The sequence below is a fragment of the Poecilia reticulata genome, linkage group LG21, assembly GCF_000633615.1.
Source record: "Poecilia reticulata strain Guanapo linkage group LG21, Guppy_female_1.0+MT, whole genome shotgun sequence".
Lineage (NCBI taxonomy): Eukaryota > Metazoa > Chordata > Actinopteri > Cyprinodontiformes > Poeciliidae > Poecilia > Poecilia reticulata.
Window position 1 is genome coordinate 8814170 of NC_024351.1, and position 17321 is coordinate 8831490.

The window sequence follows — 17321 nt, forward strand, 5'->3', positions numbered from 1 at the left end:
AAAAAAAAAAAAAAAAAACTTTGGGGTTGTGGCTTATAGTCCAGTGCAGCTCATAGTTTTGAAGATACGGACTATAATCCTTCCTGGATTCTTTTCTGTGAAAAACCCAGAGAGGGTTATTTGGTTATTATTTATTTCATTAATAGTGTTATTTATTTCCTGACTTGTTCTGTGAAGAACCCAGAGAATGTTATTTGATTCTGCTTTCTGGAAAACAATATATTTTTACATTTAGGCACTCCTGCAATCGTCACACTTTTTCTATTACAAACTGACTTCCCACCAGAGAAGGGAAAAGTTATGTGGCCCTCACAGGAAAAAGTTTGGGGACCCCTGCTGTAAAGGATAAAAATCTGCTCATGTGCATCTGCTTGCTTCCAGAATCTTATTGGATATTTTTTTTCTTGTAGGGATAAATTGACAGCTGTCCATCAAAACTTAACAGACAACTCAAAGCTAAACATCACTAGACAAAGTAATGTTAATTGCTTAATGTATACACACTCAAATGACTCAGAAGAGGAAATTATGTCTGAGCAAAGCCTGTAGACTTCTTGTTTTTTTAGTTTTCTCAAGAGACCTGGTTCAGTGCTGTCCATATCAGAGACCCTCTGTCTTTTAGAAAGCACTTAGCTTGAACCCATTACTCGGTGCATCACCTCTACTCAAACAGAAAGCTGTCTCTCCTGATGTTCTGCACTCTAGGTGAAAACTTGATGAGCTCATCTGTTTGTCGTTTTTTTTATTGAGGTCATCTTTGATTTATACACAGTATTACCAATAAACGGATGAGGTGGAACATTAAGCAATATTGACAGATGACAGTCATACAATCAACTGTTTTTCCAGAATCCACCTTAAATGTTTTTCTCAGTCCTACAGCTGTGATTCAGTGCAAACAATCATTATTTAAACACAGTTTGCTCAATCTTCATTTTGTTTATGTTGCTGAAAAAGTGCTACTATCATACGTTTGTGTCTTCCTCCAGTGACTGAAGCTGGGTTTGGAGCAGACATCGGGATGGAGAAATTTTTTAATATCAAATGTCGGGCGTCGGGTTTGAGTCCCAACGTAATGGTGCTGGTTGCAACTGTTCGAGCGCTGAAGATGCATGGAGGTGGCCCAAATGTAAGCTTATGCATTATGACCAGCACATTTAAAGTAATAGACTTACAATTTTATAGTATCAGCTTTCTTCCTTTTCATTAATTACATTAAATGTCTAGCATAGCGGTTCTCAACGTGGGCGGTACCGCCCCCCAGGGGGCGTTCAGAGGACGGCAGGGGGTGCTGGCGGACATTTTTACAAAAGGGGGGCGCTGGGATGCCTTTGGGGGGCGTTTAGTCGAAGGTAAACTTTACACCTTAAATGCACAACAATGCCAGTTTAGACTTTGAGCAACTTGGTAAAACTGTATTGTGTAACATTAAATCATGCTTGGCTGCAACTGTATCGATGGCAGCTCTTCTTCTATTCAGTGTTTGTTAGCTTCTGTTAGCTTCTGTTAGCTTCTTGGCGCAGCTCCGTTCTCCTGCTACTGGTAGCTAAAATCACGGTACCCTCACTGTGTATCCCTCTGAAAAAGGAACCCATTTAAGTAAAGAAATAAAGAAATCCCTCCATGGGTTATGGATAGAGAGCGTTCATTTTACATCGTTAACACCGGTGCTGTAAGTGGTCCGGTATGAAATGGGTGTGATAGAACAACGGTACCACAGCACTTTTAAATTTTAATAATCAGAATACAGAAATTGTTTCCATTGTTTTAAAATGTTTATGTCAGTCTGCCTTTTCCCCATCAATATGCCCTGCACCTTAGGGGCTTAAAAAAAAAAAAAACGTGCACGAAACTCTGAAACAGGAGAAGCGGCACATAAAATGGAGCGACGAACTAGATGTGAATTATGGCATAAAAACAGAAAATCCGACTCTGAACAGTGAAAAATCAACACATGATGTAATACACATGACGATTAGGCGGCGCAGCAGGTAATGAGTGAAGATTATTCATCGTATATTATTCGTCTTATAATGGATAAATGATAAAATAAATGTAGCAACAGGAAAGAAACTAAAGTGGACATAGCAATAAACTAAGAGAGGATAATACTAATCAAATGAAACTAAATGGAAATGAATGAAGAACAAAATGCAAGAATAAACTAAGAAACTAAAGTAAATACAGAGGAATAAACTGGTATGGCAAGACCTTTCGAGCAATAATTAATACAGAGGACTGTATGGCAAGGATAAACAGACACTATTTCCAGATAAAAGGTAAAATAATATTGTTGAAATGTGATGGGTTTGTTGAGACCATATCTAGTAGTGAGAATAAATATATTTTACAGACATAACAGTAAAGAACTGATCACTTATTTATGGTTTTAATTAGATTTGATATATTTATTTCTTCAATATAAATATTGAAGAAATATTTATATTTCTTCAATATCCAAAGTGTAGGAGTCATCCACTTTTATGGATGACTTTCAAGTCATCCATGAAACTGTCAATAGACAGGTCTATATAAAGATATAATCCATGTTTCTGTCTCATATTTGTATGGCATTAAAAGGATCTGGAACTTTTGTTTTCCACTGAAAGCTCTGGTTTGAACAATAAATGCCATGTGGATGAAGTTTTATGGATAATCATCAGATGTCCCATTCTCCTGAAGGCAGCACAGAGCTGCACCACCAGAAACCGACAAACACTGAAGAGAAGAAGAGCTATGATTAATGTAGTTACAGTTCTATCCATGTTTTAATGTTGCAGAGCTCAGTTGTTAGGAAATAGTTCAAAGTTTAAACTGGCATGTTGTGCATCTTTTATCTGGTCATTTTGTGTAATATTTAACAACTAGAAAATGGCATAAAATAAGAATATTTTTTCCACTCTGATTGGCTGCTGTTACGCCTACCAATTTTAAGTTGAATGTTCATTGCATTTTTGTGAAAATAATTTCTATTCCCATGGCTTTTTTGTTCTCTGGGAAATTATTTTTGACAATAAATACAGAAACAAGCATAAAAATCAAAACATCTACAATAGTGATAGTACTATTAATGATAAAATAATAGTCAGTGCAAAGTAGCCCGCAAATTCTTTGGTGGGGGGCRGTGAGGGACCTGAATAAGGGCTGGGGGGGCGCTGGCCCAAAAAAGGTTGAGAAACACTGGTCTAACACAATGACTGTTACTGCAATTATTTTTCTGTTTCCAATAATCTGCCTTGATGTGTTTTAGGTGTCAGCTGGTGCTCCTCTTCCCAAAGAGTACATCAATGAGGTATGAGCTTAAAATATCAGTGTGCATAGAAACATGAAGCATGGAGAAAATGAGACGAGCATGAAAGTGTATATGAGCTGATTGGTTGTTTTGAACATAGCTTCCAATCAAATGAAAATAAATGGCCTGGCATTTTGTTAATTTCATTTAGTTTTTAATTTCATTTAGTCAAAGGTTCATGATGTAACCAACACAGTTAAAGCCACTTATAAAAGACTGAACATGGGACAGGACATGAGATGACATTATATGAAATTAGAGTGCTGCCATAAGGTTTATAGTTGTCCTGAGCTAACGGGCTTTGTTGCTGCGGCTTTATTTTCAGTTGCAGTCAGAGCTCCACCTGTAAGAGTAGATAAGCATGAACATGGTTATTTGATTATCAGTTCAAACAGAACATTAGTTTGTGGTTTCCTGGTATGTGAGGCACAGCTGAAGGGAAGTGCGATTCTGTTTGTGTGTGCAGTGTGTGTGTTTATTGATACCTGGCCAGAATCCCTGGACTCCGAGGCCGATTCAGCTGTGTAAATACTCACACAGTGTAAGTTAATTATGACGCTTGTAATAAAAACCAGAAGTACAGAGAAAAACAGAACCAGGGACGTGCATTAATTGGACTTGTATGGACTTGGTTACCAAAGTCTGCAGGGACTCGGAGAAACACACACGCACACACACAAAGTCCAAGACTAGATTTCTATATGCAGTCAATTTATTCTCCTTTGGAGAAGCTGCCATTTTGGTGTAGAGGACAATGACAATAACAGATGGTATAGAGTGGAATACTTTCAGAGTTATTAACCAGAGCAAGTACGATAGAATAAATATTAATATCCCTAAACAAATTTAAAAGTGACCATTTAAGCCCCAAAACGGTTATAAAGGAAAGTCAATTTGTTTTGGCTCCTCAGCTAAATTGTTGAACAGGAAATGACGGCATTTAAGCCTGACTTCCTCTGAAATCGCAAATTTCCTGTGTGAGAGACCAACTTATCTCTCTCCAATTTAATTTACCAGTTACAACTCAACTTGATGATCAGTATTATGGGAACCATGGTACTAGAACTTGTATGTGTTTTTATTTGGGGAAAAAAAAATTCTTTCTCTTCAGTTGTATACTACTTTTTACCGTATAATGTCCCAATATAACTAGTTACAAAAGAAAATTGTTTTAATACTAATGAAAAATATTTTAAATAAAGATGCCATAATATATCTATTTTTTAATGTCTGAGTTGTTTGTTTTTTTTTCTTGTAGAACCTGAGCCTTGTTGCAGGTGGTTGCCATAGCAACCTTAAGAAACAAATCCAGAATGCTCACCTCTTTGGGGTTCCTGTAGTGGTGGCACTAAACGTTTTCAAGTAAGACAAATCCAGAACTACCAACGTTTGTTATTTATTGCATTATTTAATACAAAAAACATTATTTCTGCTTTATTCATTGTACGTCCTCACATCATTCACGTCTCACAATGTCACTACTGTGAACACTCAGGACGGACACGCAGGCGGAGATTGACCTGGTGTGTCAGCTCGCCAAGGAGTGTGGTGCTTCTGACGCCGTGCCGTGTCGGCACTGGTCGCAGGGTGGGCGTGGCTCTCTGGAGCTGGCCATGGCGGTGAAAGAGGCAGCTGGCAGGCCCACAAACTTCCAGTTCCTGTATAATACAGAGGTGAACACAGCTGTAATTTAACATTTTGTTTTATTGCACTGCAACACTTTTATTTGCATTCTTCTGGATACAGTTTGTACCTGATGTTAATTTATTTGTTTCCTCCAAACACTGTGGATGTACAAAAAGCATCAGCTGTTTTGAGTTAGTCAGATTGAGTAGGTGTGACTTAAATTAACTCGGCTTTCCTATTTACAGTTTGCTTGTCTCCCTTTGCAAGAGTACAACAGTGAACATTGAGTTCAAACTCCTAGATAGTCAAAAGATTAGTTTGCATTGTTCAGTCCTAAGGTTGTGTCCCTCAGTTCATCACTGACAGATTCTGAAAACATTTTATTTTAGACGTACTGTCTATTTCAGGGTTTTGCCTTTGAACCTCCTTGCTTAGTTGTGTTCTTTTTCATTGCACTGAATCTGTATTTTGCTACAAAAGTATTGACTTTATTCCCTCAATCTTTTTTTGACGTTAACTCCATACAGATGTGTTCTCTGTTTACTTGATCTAATTTCCCCTCCTTCCATGGACTTTTCTGTGTGTGTATCCACCTGTTGCTGAAGTGCTCCCTTTCCCACAGATGCCGATCCTGGAGAAGATCAGAACAATAGCCCAGAAGGTGTATGGAGCTGAGGACATCGATCTGTCTCCAGAGGCCAGCAGCAAAATAGATTACTACAATCAACAAGTGAGATCACTGCTGCTGTGATAACTGACTGACAGTGACAGGAATCATGTAGCAACCCTCACTTGTACTGTTTAACCCTTTCTTTCTTGTATTTAGGGTTATGGGTCTTTACCCATCTGCATGGCCAAGACTCATCTGTCCCTGTCCCACATGCCTGACAAGAAGGGCGCACCCACTGGATTTGTTTTGCCAATCAGAGACGTCCGTGCAAGCATCGGCGCAGGCTTCATTTTCCCACTGGTGGGAACGGTAAGTGGGCTGTTGGAAGGATTTAGATGATAAAACTAGTCAGACATACCTTTGACTACTAAATATTATCCCTGGAAAATGGTTGATATAATTTGGTTTAAAATTATGTCCTTAAGGGTTTTACAGAAATAAGGTCATCCATCCAACCACCTGCCCCTCCAGCTATCCCTCCCTGTCTCTTTCTGCTCATCTGTTATTTATTCATGTGTCCATCTATGCATGTATTGCTCCACCTGGCTATCCATCAGTCCACCCATTCAGCCATTCATCCATATCTATCCTTCTCTCCACCTAATCATCAATCTGGTCTGTGGTGTGTGCAGCTTCCATATTTAAAACCTGACTGCTGTACCAATAACTTTCATGAATCAAAACTTTTAAAAAAAGTTTAAAATGGTTATGTTTGAAGTGAACGTTGCCTTAAGCTGCTATAGATACCTGCTTCTTGCTAAGGACACTGAGACCATCTTTTTTTAATTATTATTTGCTACAATCCAACTTTGACATTTGACCTCTAATGGCTACGTGTGGCTGCGTTAAGTTAGTTTTAAGAAATTAGTCTCGCATGCTGGATTTTTTTTCCCCCTTCTTCCCATCATTTCTAAGTTCATCACCAAGCAGTTTTTGTTTTTCTAATCATTTCTACATTTTCTGCTTGTTGTATTATTGTTTTGAGGAACCATTTGCTGGGTGGAGCCCCTTGGCCATCGATGGGCCAGGCAGGAAGGAAGTCGCTTCCTGCGTTTTTCACCTCCCGCTGTTTCACTTAGAGTCTAGTTTGGATAGTCGAGGGCGTAGATGTCAACCGCTGGCCATGCTGAGCAACAACGTTGCTGGCATCCATCCCCTCTCCCTAACCGCTCTTTGATCTGCCACTCGCACAGTGACAACACCTAAACTTTGACTTCTTGCTCACAGAGGGAGTCTCTGATCTGTTCTCTGTGCTGCTCAACTGACGGGCATCAGATTGTTGTCGAAGGCTTCTGTCTTTAAGGATAATGTCCTATTTAAAATGGCCAAAGTAACTTTTTGCATGTTTTTATATTTCCATTTGGATATCATCTGCTTCTGAAAACAGCCTAAGCACTTAAAAACAAAACAAAAAAAACACCCAGGCATTTTTGGAAATAAGTTAATATTTTGTGGGGTTTGGAAAATTTTTCTTTTCAAAAACCTCCCAATTGTTACCTAGCAACCCAAACTGAGCTCTGGCACATTTGGTCAGCTGGTTTTGCCACAGGAACCACTGTACAATGGCTGCTGGAAAAGATGAGTGTTTTGTTGTTGACTTACCATCCAGAAACCACTTGTTTTTCAAAGATGTACAGTTGTATAATTGTGCATCTGTTTGCAGCCATTTACATGTTCGAGTGTAAATGTTGAGTTGATGGGTGTGGTCAGCAGCTGCTAATTTAAAGTGACAGAGGCCCTAAAACAACAGCTCATTCTGAAAGGAGCTCTAAATAGGCAGAAATTATCAGATTAAAATCTCATAATAATGATTTTGTGCAAAAAATTTAATGAACATGTTTTCTATAGCCCAAAGAAGCACAAAAGGTCACCTTTGAATCTTTGAACGTTAGAAGTGTGCAGGAATGAGATATTTGCTGTATTTAGCACTAAATGAAAAAAAAAAAAAACTTTTGAAAGGAGCTGACTGGAACAGGTGGAACAGAGTGAGGGAGTACTGGGTAGTCTCTACAAGGGAAGGATGGGGGGTCTTGACTGGGTGAAGAATCATCCTGATGTCATTCTTCAGATATGTCAGGGAGGAGTAGCAAACAGAACAATGAATCTCTGTGGTGGTGGAAAATTAACAGAACTGTTTAAGGCTGGATGGGATAAATGCTTAAAACTGATTAAAAGCCTGAACAAACACATAAAAGACAGCAGATATAAAACAATAGCTTCATTTGTAATTGGCTGCTATGTTTAGTAGCCAATAAATTGGTGCAGGGATTAGGAAAAGTTGGAGCTCATCATCGTACAGTGGATCGATTTCAGTTCATAATCTCCATTCACCTCTTCAGAAACTATTTTGCTGTTGACTGACTCTTCTCCAAGATCGCTGGGGGGTAGAATCCAGCTACACTGTGTCCTGCAGGGTTTTTCCCCACAAAGGCACATTGTGTCTGCAGATAATGAAGCGACTTATTTAGCCGAATGGGGTTTCCAACATTAGCCACGGCGTGTTATGTGTTTCTGCGAGTGCCAACTTGTTCTCAGGCTTGAGAGTAGGGACTGGCCGAACAACTCATCTTTTGTTGCTTTGAAGATTGAAAGAAAACCTTCGGCTTTGCATGTCTGAGTCTTTTGATATTTAAATTTGCTGACTGATTTTATTCTGACATGACAAGAAGGTTGAACTTAAGTGTTTAGCTGTGACATGAAGGTCTGTCATCCACATCGCTTTTTATTTAGGTAAATGAATGGAACATCAGTGGAAGACATTCTGTGAAGTTTTTATTCGGGGAATACCATGAATTATGCTAATTAACTACCATATATTTGCATGATAAAATGCTGAAAGGATTATTAAGTCACAGTGATGATTTTCAAATAAACTTAATGATAAATATGGAAAATATTCCTGCCTCAACAGGTTGAGGATTTCTTCAAGGAAGCCGGATGACAGGCACAACTAGCTTGATTTAAGATTTGGGTGTGTTCTCATACAATACCTTTTGAGTCTTTTGTCAAATTTTTCCTCAAAAGTTGAAGTAATGTTGACCGTTTCCTTGTCTATAAAGGTTTAATATATTGCTTGCACAAAAAGCTTCAATAGTTACAGTCATAAGTTTTATACAATGGCTACATTAGTTTTCAAAGCAGATGGTAGTAGAAGACTGTGTTAAATGCCGATAGAGATGGAAGCCAAGAACAACCAAAAATAGGCCAAAAACAATTTATCTTCTTGTGATATGAAGACCTTTGCTTTGAGAGAAAGTTCTTAGTCTTTTTGAGCTCACTGAATAAATGTGCAAAAATAAGTGGTATTGCCAAGTTTTAAGCAGGTGGAAACTCTAGAAGTTTCCAACTAAAACACATGGTGATGGATGATGCATTCAAGTACCTCTCGTAAACTACATAATCCAATAAATCAGCCTTTTGAGATTGCTCTTTCATTGTCGTTTTCGATAACAACTTGTCCTTGTGATAATTTTTCAAATCAAAATCGCTTAACTCCCTTTGATCTTTAGACCTGATCATTAAGCAGCATAGAGAAACAATAATGCGACAGACTGGCGACCTGTCCAGGGTGACCCCGCCTCTCGCCCGGAACGTTAGCTGGAGATGGGCACCAGCAACCCTCCCGACCCCACTGAGGGACAAGGGTGTCAAGAAAATGGATGGATGGATGGATGATCAGGATCCACCACATCGGTGTTTTTACAGTATTTATTTATTTAATGGCTTGTTTAAAGTACAGGAAGTTACTGGGATCTTATGACAAATGCTGGTGTGCTGATTTAGGTTGACTACTGATATCACAGTATGCCAACATTATTTCAAAAATGATCATTTTCATTCAAAACAATCTTATAGTTTAAAGATATTTTGATAAGATGCCACAGCAGGCAAGCCATGACAGGCTTGATTTGATCATAAGGAAATATTTACAGTTGAGTTTTGCAGTTACGGCATGAATACTGTGATATTTTCTAAAAGGAAAAAAAAAGACAAATATTTTTATAATTTCTTTTAGTAGTTTTACTCTGGATTGTTACCCAATGACAGTCTCATACAGACCTGTAACTGTTGGGAGAGACACACTTTTATTTATTTATTATTCCTCATTTCCTCCTTACTGTAAATCATTTAATCACCTTTGGATGACGACAGGGCTCCTTTACCTGAATCTCGTTACTCATCAATTGAGTTATCTACTATCGTTTCTGGAGTTTTTAGGATGTCGCACAGCTGAAACACAACCAGCAAGCCGAGCAGGCGTTGGCAGTCCACATCCGCTGTGTTACATTGTGTATACATGTCCACCCTGCTTTGTCCCTTTTGCTTTACTCTTCATCCTGCGCTTCCTCAGACAGGAAACTCTCTGCTCACTTCCTCCTGTCTCATTTCCACTAATGGGCCTATAAAACTGCCCCTGGGTCAGTAGAAAGGAGGCATGCAAAGAATGTCCCTGCCTGTCTAATGAGCAAGATGATTTGCTGCTGTTTGTGGACTGGATGATCTGACTTTCCAGACAGGAAAAGTGTTTAAGATGCACGTGAGAACAAATCGTGACTTAGTTTGTGTTTAGTTTACTTAATTTAGTTACAGTACGTGAAACTGGCATCTTGTGAGTCTCCATTCACATGACTGGGTTCCCAGTGATGTCACTAATTTGATTAGTTTCCTCAGCAGCTCAATGTTTGTTTCTTTTGTTGCGCTCTCCCTAAAATGTCATGCATTTCTTATTCTCAATTCTCATTGTTAAAGTATTAAATAGTCCCAGATTTTAAATATTTTGTTGTATATACCTTGTTTTCATCGGCTGTTGTAGTTCTGAGGACTTTGCGTGTTACTACTCTGTAACAAAGCTTCAAGGCCAGAGATTTTATTCTCTTCTGAAAATACTTACAGCTTGTTTAAAGAATTAAAATCAAAATGTTCGTGTTACATGACCCGCGAACAGCTTCTCTGTCATGGAAAAGCATATTTTTAACAAGGTCTGGCTTGAAAATAGGGAATTCAATAGTTGGCTAAAAGATGTTGTCAATAACGGTTAGGGGTAAAAACGACACCATCAGGAACATCTGGATGCCAGCTGCTGCTCCACACCACAGCACACCTTCCCTGGACAACTCTTTCAAGCATCGAATATTCCAGGGGAAAAAATAAAAATAAAAAAAATACCCATGGCTGAAGTCCAGGGAAAATTGACCAGCTAGCCAAATGTGTGTTTGCTTTGAAAGAGTGTTGAAGTTACTCAACCTAGATGCAAGAGCAATGAAGTCCGATCCCAAAAATGTGTGAGGTAAAAATAATCAACAGTTAGCTAAAACTTTGCCAACCTTAGTTATTCAATAAGTTACACTTTAGACATCAAGCAAATAAAGTTTCACTGTCAGGTCATTTTTGTGATTCTCACAGGCCTTAAATTTAAATGTTAAGGTTATTAAAATGTCTCTAAGTTAAAGTTGATTTATATTAAAACAGCAGAAACCTTGCTTTGTAGTTTCAGCTTAAGAAAGATTTACTCATTTTTTAGCTTGAAGCTGGATGTTTTTTTTATTTTGACTTAAACCCACTATTTTTAAGATATGATTAGACTTTAGCCATTCAATGCAGACATTTAATGATACCTTTAGTAATATTAGTCTAAATTGTACTATTGTTTCCAGTTTCCTCTGTCCATTATGTAACTTCATTGTGTCACAAATGGAGTGGTAGTGATGAATAATTTTAATGTTTTTTCTGCTGTTCTTGTCATACAGCTGCTAATCGTCTTTCCAGTAACTTCCCGAGACAATTTTATTGTTTTTGAAGCGTACTTCCATCATTTAAACTGACTTGTGTTTATGGTTAATGCTGTACAAATGCATAGGTCTTAGATATTGCTTTATTGATTAAAGTTTTCAGATTTTGTTTTAAAATATGTGCAGTTTGCTAAGCAGTATCTCTTAGCTGGTAAAATGTTTTTTTCTTTACGTTCTATTTTCACTCTGCCTCCTACCTTAAAGGCAGCCCTATTGTCCTCTTTAAGAACAAGGCCACCATTTTCTACACTGTTGACATTCAGTTAAATGAGTCCAGATTGTTGTTATTGGACCTGTGGGGGTTGATCCCACTCTCATTATCAGCTCTTGATGTTGAATTTTGTAGGTTATCTTTTGGTTTCTAACAGCTGTGTTGTGGTGAATAGTTAATTTATGGCTTTGGTTATTATTATGTATGTTGTAACCACCTTTAATTTTAACATCACTGACATACTCATGAAATTTGCCAGAAAATGAAGCCTGAAAGTTTTTGTCAACTCAAACTATCGAGAGTTTCCTTCCTGGTTTAGGCCTATAGTATTATAACACCATTAAAGTGGCTCAAAATAAATGTGAACAGTTTGGAGCAGTAAACAATAATAGTGAAAAAACTTTGCTGTTGCTTTTTTTGTGTGTGTTTTCAGATGAGCACAATGCCTGGCCTGCCCACCCGCCCCTGTTTCTATGACATAGACCTTGATCCTGAAACGGAGGAGATCATCGGCCTTTTCTGAGCAACATAAAGATATTCCTGTAGGTTTCATCCAATTCAATTTAAGCTACTTCATACCTGGTGTCATAAGCAGCTGCAATGTTTTACATTCTATATTTTACTCTGTCTTACCAAAGTGTTAATAACCTTTTGAAATTATATTTTGGTTTGTCACATTAAATTCAGACAGCATTGTGTTAATTTGGGCTGTTAAGTGATTAATCAACACAAAGTAAGGCAGAAATTAACTCGCACAATTTTTTTTGAATAATGAAAATCTGAAAAAGTGTGCCATATATCATTTACATGCTATCAGAAGAAAGTGGATCATATGACAGATAATGTATTATTGTTCTTTGAATTAGCTAAAAAAGTTTGTAGACCAAAAACTTTGCCTTGCCTGATGACCTGCAACACTTTTCAGATTTATTATTGTAAATCACTTTGAAAGCTCATTTAATTTCCTTAAATCCACTGTGTTCTGTTTTTCTCTTGCTTAAAGTCTCAATTTAAAATCAAGATTATTGTTGTAACTTGACAAAATGTGAAAAGTGTTTTGTGGGAATTTAGTACTTTTATCAAGGTTTGCAGTTTATAAAATGTTTCACTGCCTCATCTGGTATGGTTTTCTTCCTACATTTTTTTTTTTTGTGTGTGTTCCTAGGTTTTTTTCTCAGAATCCATCACACTCTACTATACCCTGTACGTCTGACTCACTGTGATGACTTGCATTTCCTCAAAAGGCCTACACTCCCACAGCTGTTAAAGTAGCCACACATCAACAGCCTTGTGCTCAAATGGACCTAATTTTTTGATATTGGAGCACATATCGACCACAATACCTCAGGACTCAAGCTGTTACACAGGCAGCCAGTGTGAGCAGATAAAAGCTTAATGTGGTAACAATCCTGCTGACTCATTTCACCCAACTAGCTTTAAATTAGATTGATGCTACGGCTTCAGGAGCAGCAAATCAAACAGGAGCTCTTGGGATCATTTGTTGTTCTTGTTAACCCTCATGTTATGTTCGCTTGTGAGGTGCAGCAATAATGTTCCTGGGTCAGTTTGACCTGTGGAGTGTTTAATCATGTGTGATGATGATCATGCGTTTCTCATGTGTGAGAAACCAAAAAATATCCTCCAAAACATTTTTGATTTATTAACTCCATTACTAACCCATTTCAAACAATATTTGTGCAATGATATTTTTTTATTTCTCACAAATAAAGGATCAATGACAATAATTTACTCATTTGGACATAAAAAATGTTATTCACATTTTTTACACTATTCTCTTTACTTCACTAGGAAACTGCGAGAACTTTTTTTTTTTTTACTTTAAAATGGGTCAATTTGACCCGCAACATAACATTAGGATTAAAGAAACATATTGTGAAGAGTCACATGTGTTTTGAACTCTAGGTTTATGCACCATTTGCACATTTATTTGATTAGCCAAAAATCTACAGCCATGCCACAGAGATTCAACGTCACTATATAAGCATTAATGTTACTGCTCTGTCCATGATTTCAAAGTATTACGATTTGGTTTCAGTCTGCTTTTTTTTTTTTTTCATTGTCCTTCTAATGGTGCTAAAACTGTTTCACTACAATGCTGGTGGATGAACTAAAACTTTACAATTATGGTGTTCACGACTGTTGTATGTGTGAAAGCTGTTATTCAAATCTTTAGTTTTTGTCTTTTTTTTACATATTAAGGACTTCACTATTTAGTGTTTGCTTGTTAATGTCATCTTAGGGTCTGAAATTGAGCAGAAGTGGGAACTCGGACCCTTATTTATAGCCTGTTATACGAGTTGCGACTGAATTTAACTCGGTCGGCTGTTCAGGTTTATTGGACTTAAACATGACTTTCAAAAGCAGGAATGGTGTTGAGTATGTTTTACTCCAGCAGATGTATGTTTAACATTTTCAGTGATCACAAGTGCTTTTCTAATAAATCTTTTATTGCCTCAGAGATCCTGTACTCGTGTCTTCGGCTTGTTCTGTTTATTTCTTCACATCTTATTGCCTCATAGTGTTGCTGGAACTTCCTCAGCGCTGAAATAAAAACTCTTTCCTGCTCTTTTTCTTTAACCTTTTAGACTCTCCAAGCATTTCTTCCGTACCCAAACACCAGCTTGTCTGCTGAGGTGTTGGAAGCCCGCCTGAAAGCTGGCTGCTGGGGCCCCTCAGCAGCACCGCAGGGCGCAGCATCTGTCATTATGAAGTGTTTGCGACATGGAGTCGTTTTACATGCGTGCATAGCTGGCATTCCACACCTCCTCACTCTGTTATTCTCCATCTTCAAACCGTCAGGATGTGGCAGTTAAAGCTACAGCCTCGGCTCCAGGAATCCTGTCTTTTTTTCTTTTTTTTTTTCAGTGTTGCATAAATGCGTGCTGAGTAAGTCGGGGAGGTTAGCCTGTCTGTTTTAAGCCGATGACAGATTTGAAGTTGTTTTTGATGGGAACGTTTGTTTCCTCGTTGCTGGAAATTCCCTGCTTGCTCAAGGTTAGAGTACGTGTCTGATCGTTTCTGATAATTTGTTTGTATTGTTTCACTAAAGAGACTAAATTCAGTACCAAGGACAGGTCCCAGTGGATGTGTCAGACCAAAACTGGCTTAGATTATTTCAAACTGGGGGAACTGGGCAGCTTTATCTGGACTAGAAATCACAATTTTAACCGTCTCTTTCAATCTACGCATTTGACAAATCATCACCAAAATGATGCTGCCTGAGTTTATAATATCCAATATCCGAGATGTCAGCCTTTTAGAAGAGAACGGCCTCTTGCTGTCGGCCAACATCTGTCTCCCATCATGACACTTCCAGTCCTCATGCAAATGCAGGCGTCTCCTTTCTCGTCGGACCCTGCTGTTCCTGGACCAGACATCTCCTGGTGCCCACATCAGACATGAAACCGTGGGGCCGCATTCTTCAACTCAATGAAATGCACGGGCATTTTGTTCCATTCCAGTAAAAGATCTACATTGCTGCCTGGCAGACTCGTATTCAGCTAAGAGAAAAGCGGCAGGTTTCTGTGAATGTGTCAGTGTTGGGAGTCAGGCGAGCTTTGAGCCTTTCATGAGGCCCTTGCTTTATTACTTTATTGAGCGTAAACCATGACACATCCGGAAAGGCTTTGACTTTTATCAGACCCTCCTTCACTCCTCTCCCTTCCTTAAATTACATCAGGATTACTGCTGAACATCTCGGATACTTTTATCTTTCAACTCGGCTGTTAGATTTGATTAAATCTTCCCCCAAATGCAGAACCTCAGACCTTGGCTGGCAACCAGGGTTGGCCCCGGTCTTTTTGGGGCCCTAAACAGGTGTTCATGTGAGGCCCCACATATAAACATGTCAACACTGGACGCTTCGTCATTCCTGATCTATGTGTGGCATACCTGCTATCGTTAGCGTGATTTGTTTGCGTCATACCGGTGTCACTGTGGCTGTTGGTTTTCACCTTACAGGAGTAGCAAACTAAGAAAGTATAGACTTTGAAATGCAGAGTGGTATTTAAGTGTTTTTAACTTTTTGAAAGTAACAATTCTGGATAAACACTAAATTTACAGTTAACAAGTTTGATCTTTTATCTCCCCAACAGCGGCAGCAGCAAACAGCAGGATGATATTAACCAATAATTTGAGTAACAACTATAGTTTTTCCATTAGTAATAGGATTTAGTTTGTATTATTTAATGCTATTTTAAATATATAAAACTTGGTGTTCTCGTGTGCCCCCTAATGGTGTGGAGGCCCTAAGCAGCCACTTAACTTGATATCTGTTTGCATCCCTGGTAAAGACACTAAAAGCCTCAAAATAATTTTGCTACAGCAGCATGATTTCTGAAATCCAATCGTTTATTTGCATTACCATCCACTTTGAGACTCGGATTTTCCTCTTCTCCAGGGAATCCCAAGGCATTTTGTGCTGAAATTATTTCACTTCATTCATCTGCTCGCAGAAATAGTTTGAAAGACAATCACAAGATGAAGAAATGTCAACATCTCACCAAAGTGAGTGGGGGGGACATAAATTATTTGTAATGCAAAATTTTTAAACTTTTTTTATTCTATAAACTAATACTCTAAAATCCAAGTTACTTTTTTATATTGTGTGACAGCATTTACAGATTATTAGGGCACATGGGCGGCTAATGAATAACATGTCGTCGTGCATCATGTCGAGTGAATTTTACTTCCAGCTTTCTCTTCCCTGTGGACAAAACAAGCTAACTCCTTAAATTCCAGTAAATCTCTTTCTTTATGTAGGTCTTAGTCTGATCTCTCCATAGAAGATCACAGTGGGTAGAGGCTAAAGAACATTGCATTCAGTTTAATAAAGAACACTTTGACACTCAGAAGTTTTCAAGATGTCCCATTCCTTCATCGTGTTTCTCTGCTGGTTCAGAATGTTCTGGTTTTGATTTTCCCAGACCAATGCTATGCGAACTTTGCTTTTTGAAGGAGCTCAGACTGTTATTTCTCTCCCATTAAACTTCCAAAGAAAACGGCACGAAGTTTTAACCTGCAATTAACACTGAAACCTGAACACCGGGAAGCCAGAGATACTCCACGCACCCGCACTTCTATAGTCACCTGTGGATCAACAACTGCAACCTGCTGTTACAAGCCAAATTAGAGGAACAGTAAATGAGTGATGCAACTTTTGAAAAGGTATGTTGCTTCACCGTCACGAGTTGTAGAGAAATAAGAAAATATGATACAAAGCCACATAGAGCCACAATGAAAAGGTGTTTTTAGGAAGCACCAGAGAGAATAAGCATATCGTTATTACTTTTACAATGTATTTTTTTAAATAAGATAATTCTCTTTCTTGTTTTAAAGAGATAGTTTTTGTCCTAAAATTTTATTCATGAATGATCCTTCTGAGCAGTAGAACTTGAATGGATTTTATTTGGATTTTAGTCAAATGCAAGCTGGTACATCATAGCCAAATGAAAGAAGAAAAATATTACACTGGTAAAATAAAAATCTGAAAAGTGTGTTGTGCTTTTTCTATTTAGCCCTGCTATGCCAGTACTTTGTTGAACCACATTTTTTCTACAATTAGAGCTGCAAGTTTATGGATATTTCTCCACACGGTTTACGTATTAAGAGACTGAATTATGAACATGTCTTAGTAAATTTAAATGTTTTCCATGTTCAGATGATAGGATAAAAACTGCTTTAATTAATGTTTTGTAAGCTAACTTTGTTTGA

General features: G+C 38.1%; 1 protein-coding gene across 1 annotated transcript in view; it reads left to right on the top strand.

Annotated features, from left to right (window-relative positions):
- The window catches only part of mthfd1l (methylenetetrahydrofolate dehydrogenase (NADP+ dependent) 1 like), a 37914-nt gene extending 24572 nt beyond the window's left edge, over positions 1–13342 (top strand). Inside the window, exons 23-30 of the mRNA XM_008397705.1 lie at positions 990–1129; positions 3251–3292; positions 4551–4654; positions 4788–4965; positions 5541–5648; positions 5745–5897; positions 12022–12130; positions 12754–13342. Of these exons, the coding sequence (XP_008395927.1) occupies positions 990–1129; positions 3251–3292; positions 4551–4654; positions 4788–4965; positions 5541–5648; positions 5745–5897; positions 12022–12111 (815 nt within the window). The 3' untranslated portion in view covers positions 12112–12130; positions 12754–13342. The remainder of the gene's footprint in view (positions 1–989; positions 1130–3250; positions 3293–4550; positions 4655–4787; positions 4966–5540; positions 5649–5744; positions 5898–12021; positions 12131–12753) is intronic.
- Positions 13343–17321: the final 3979 nt, after the last annotated feature.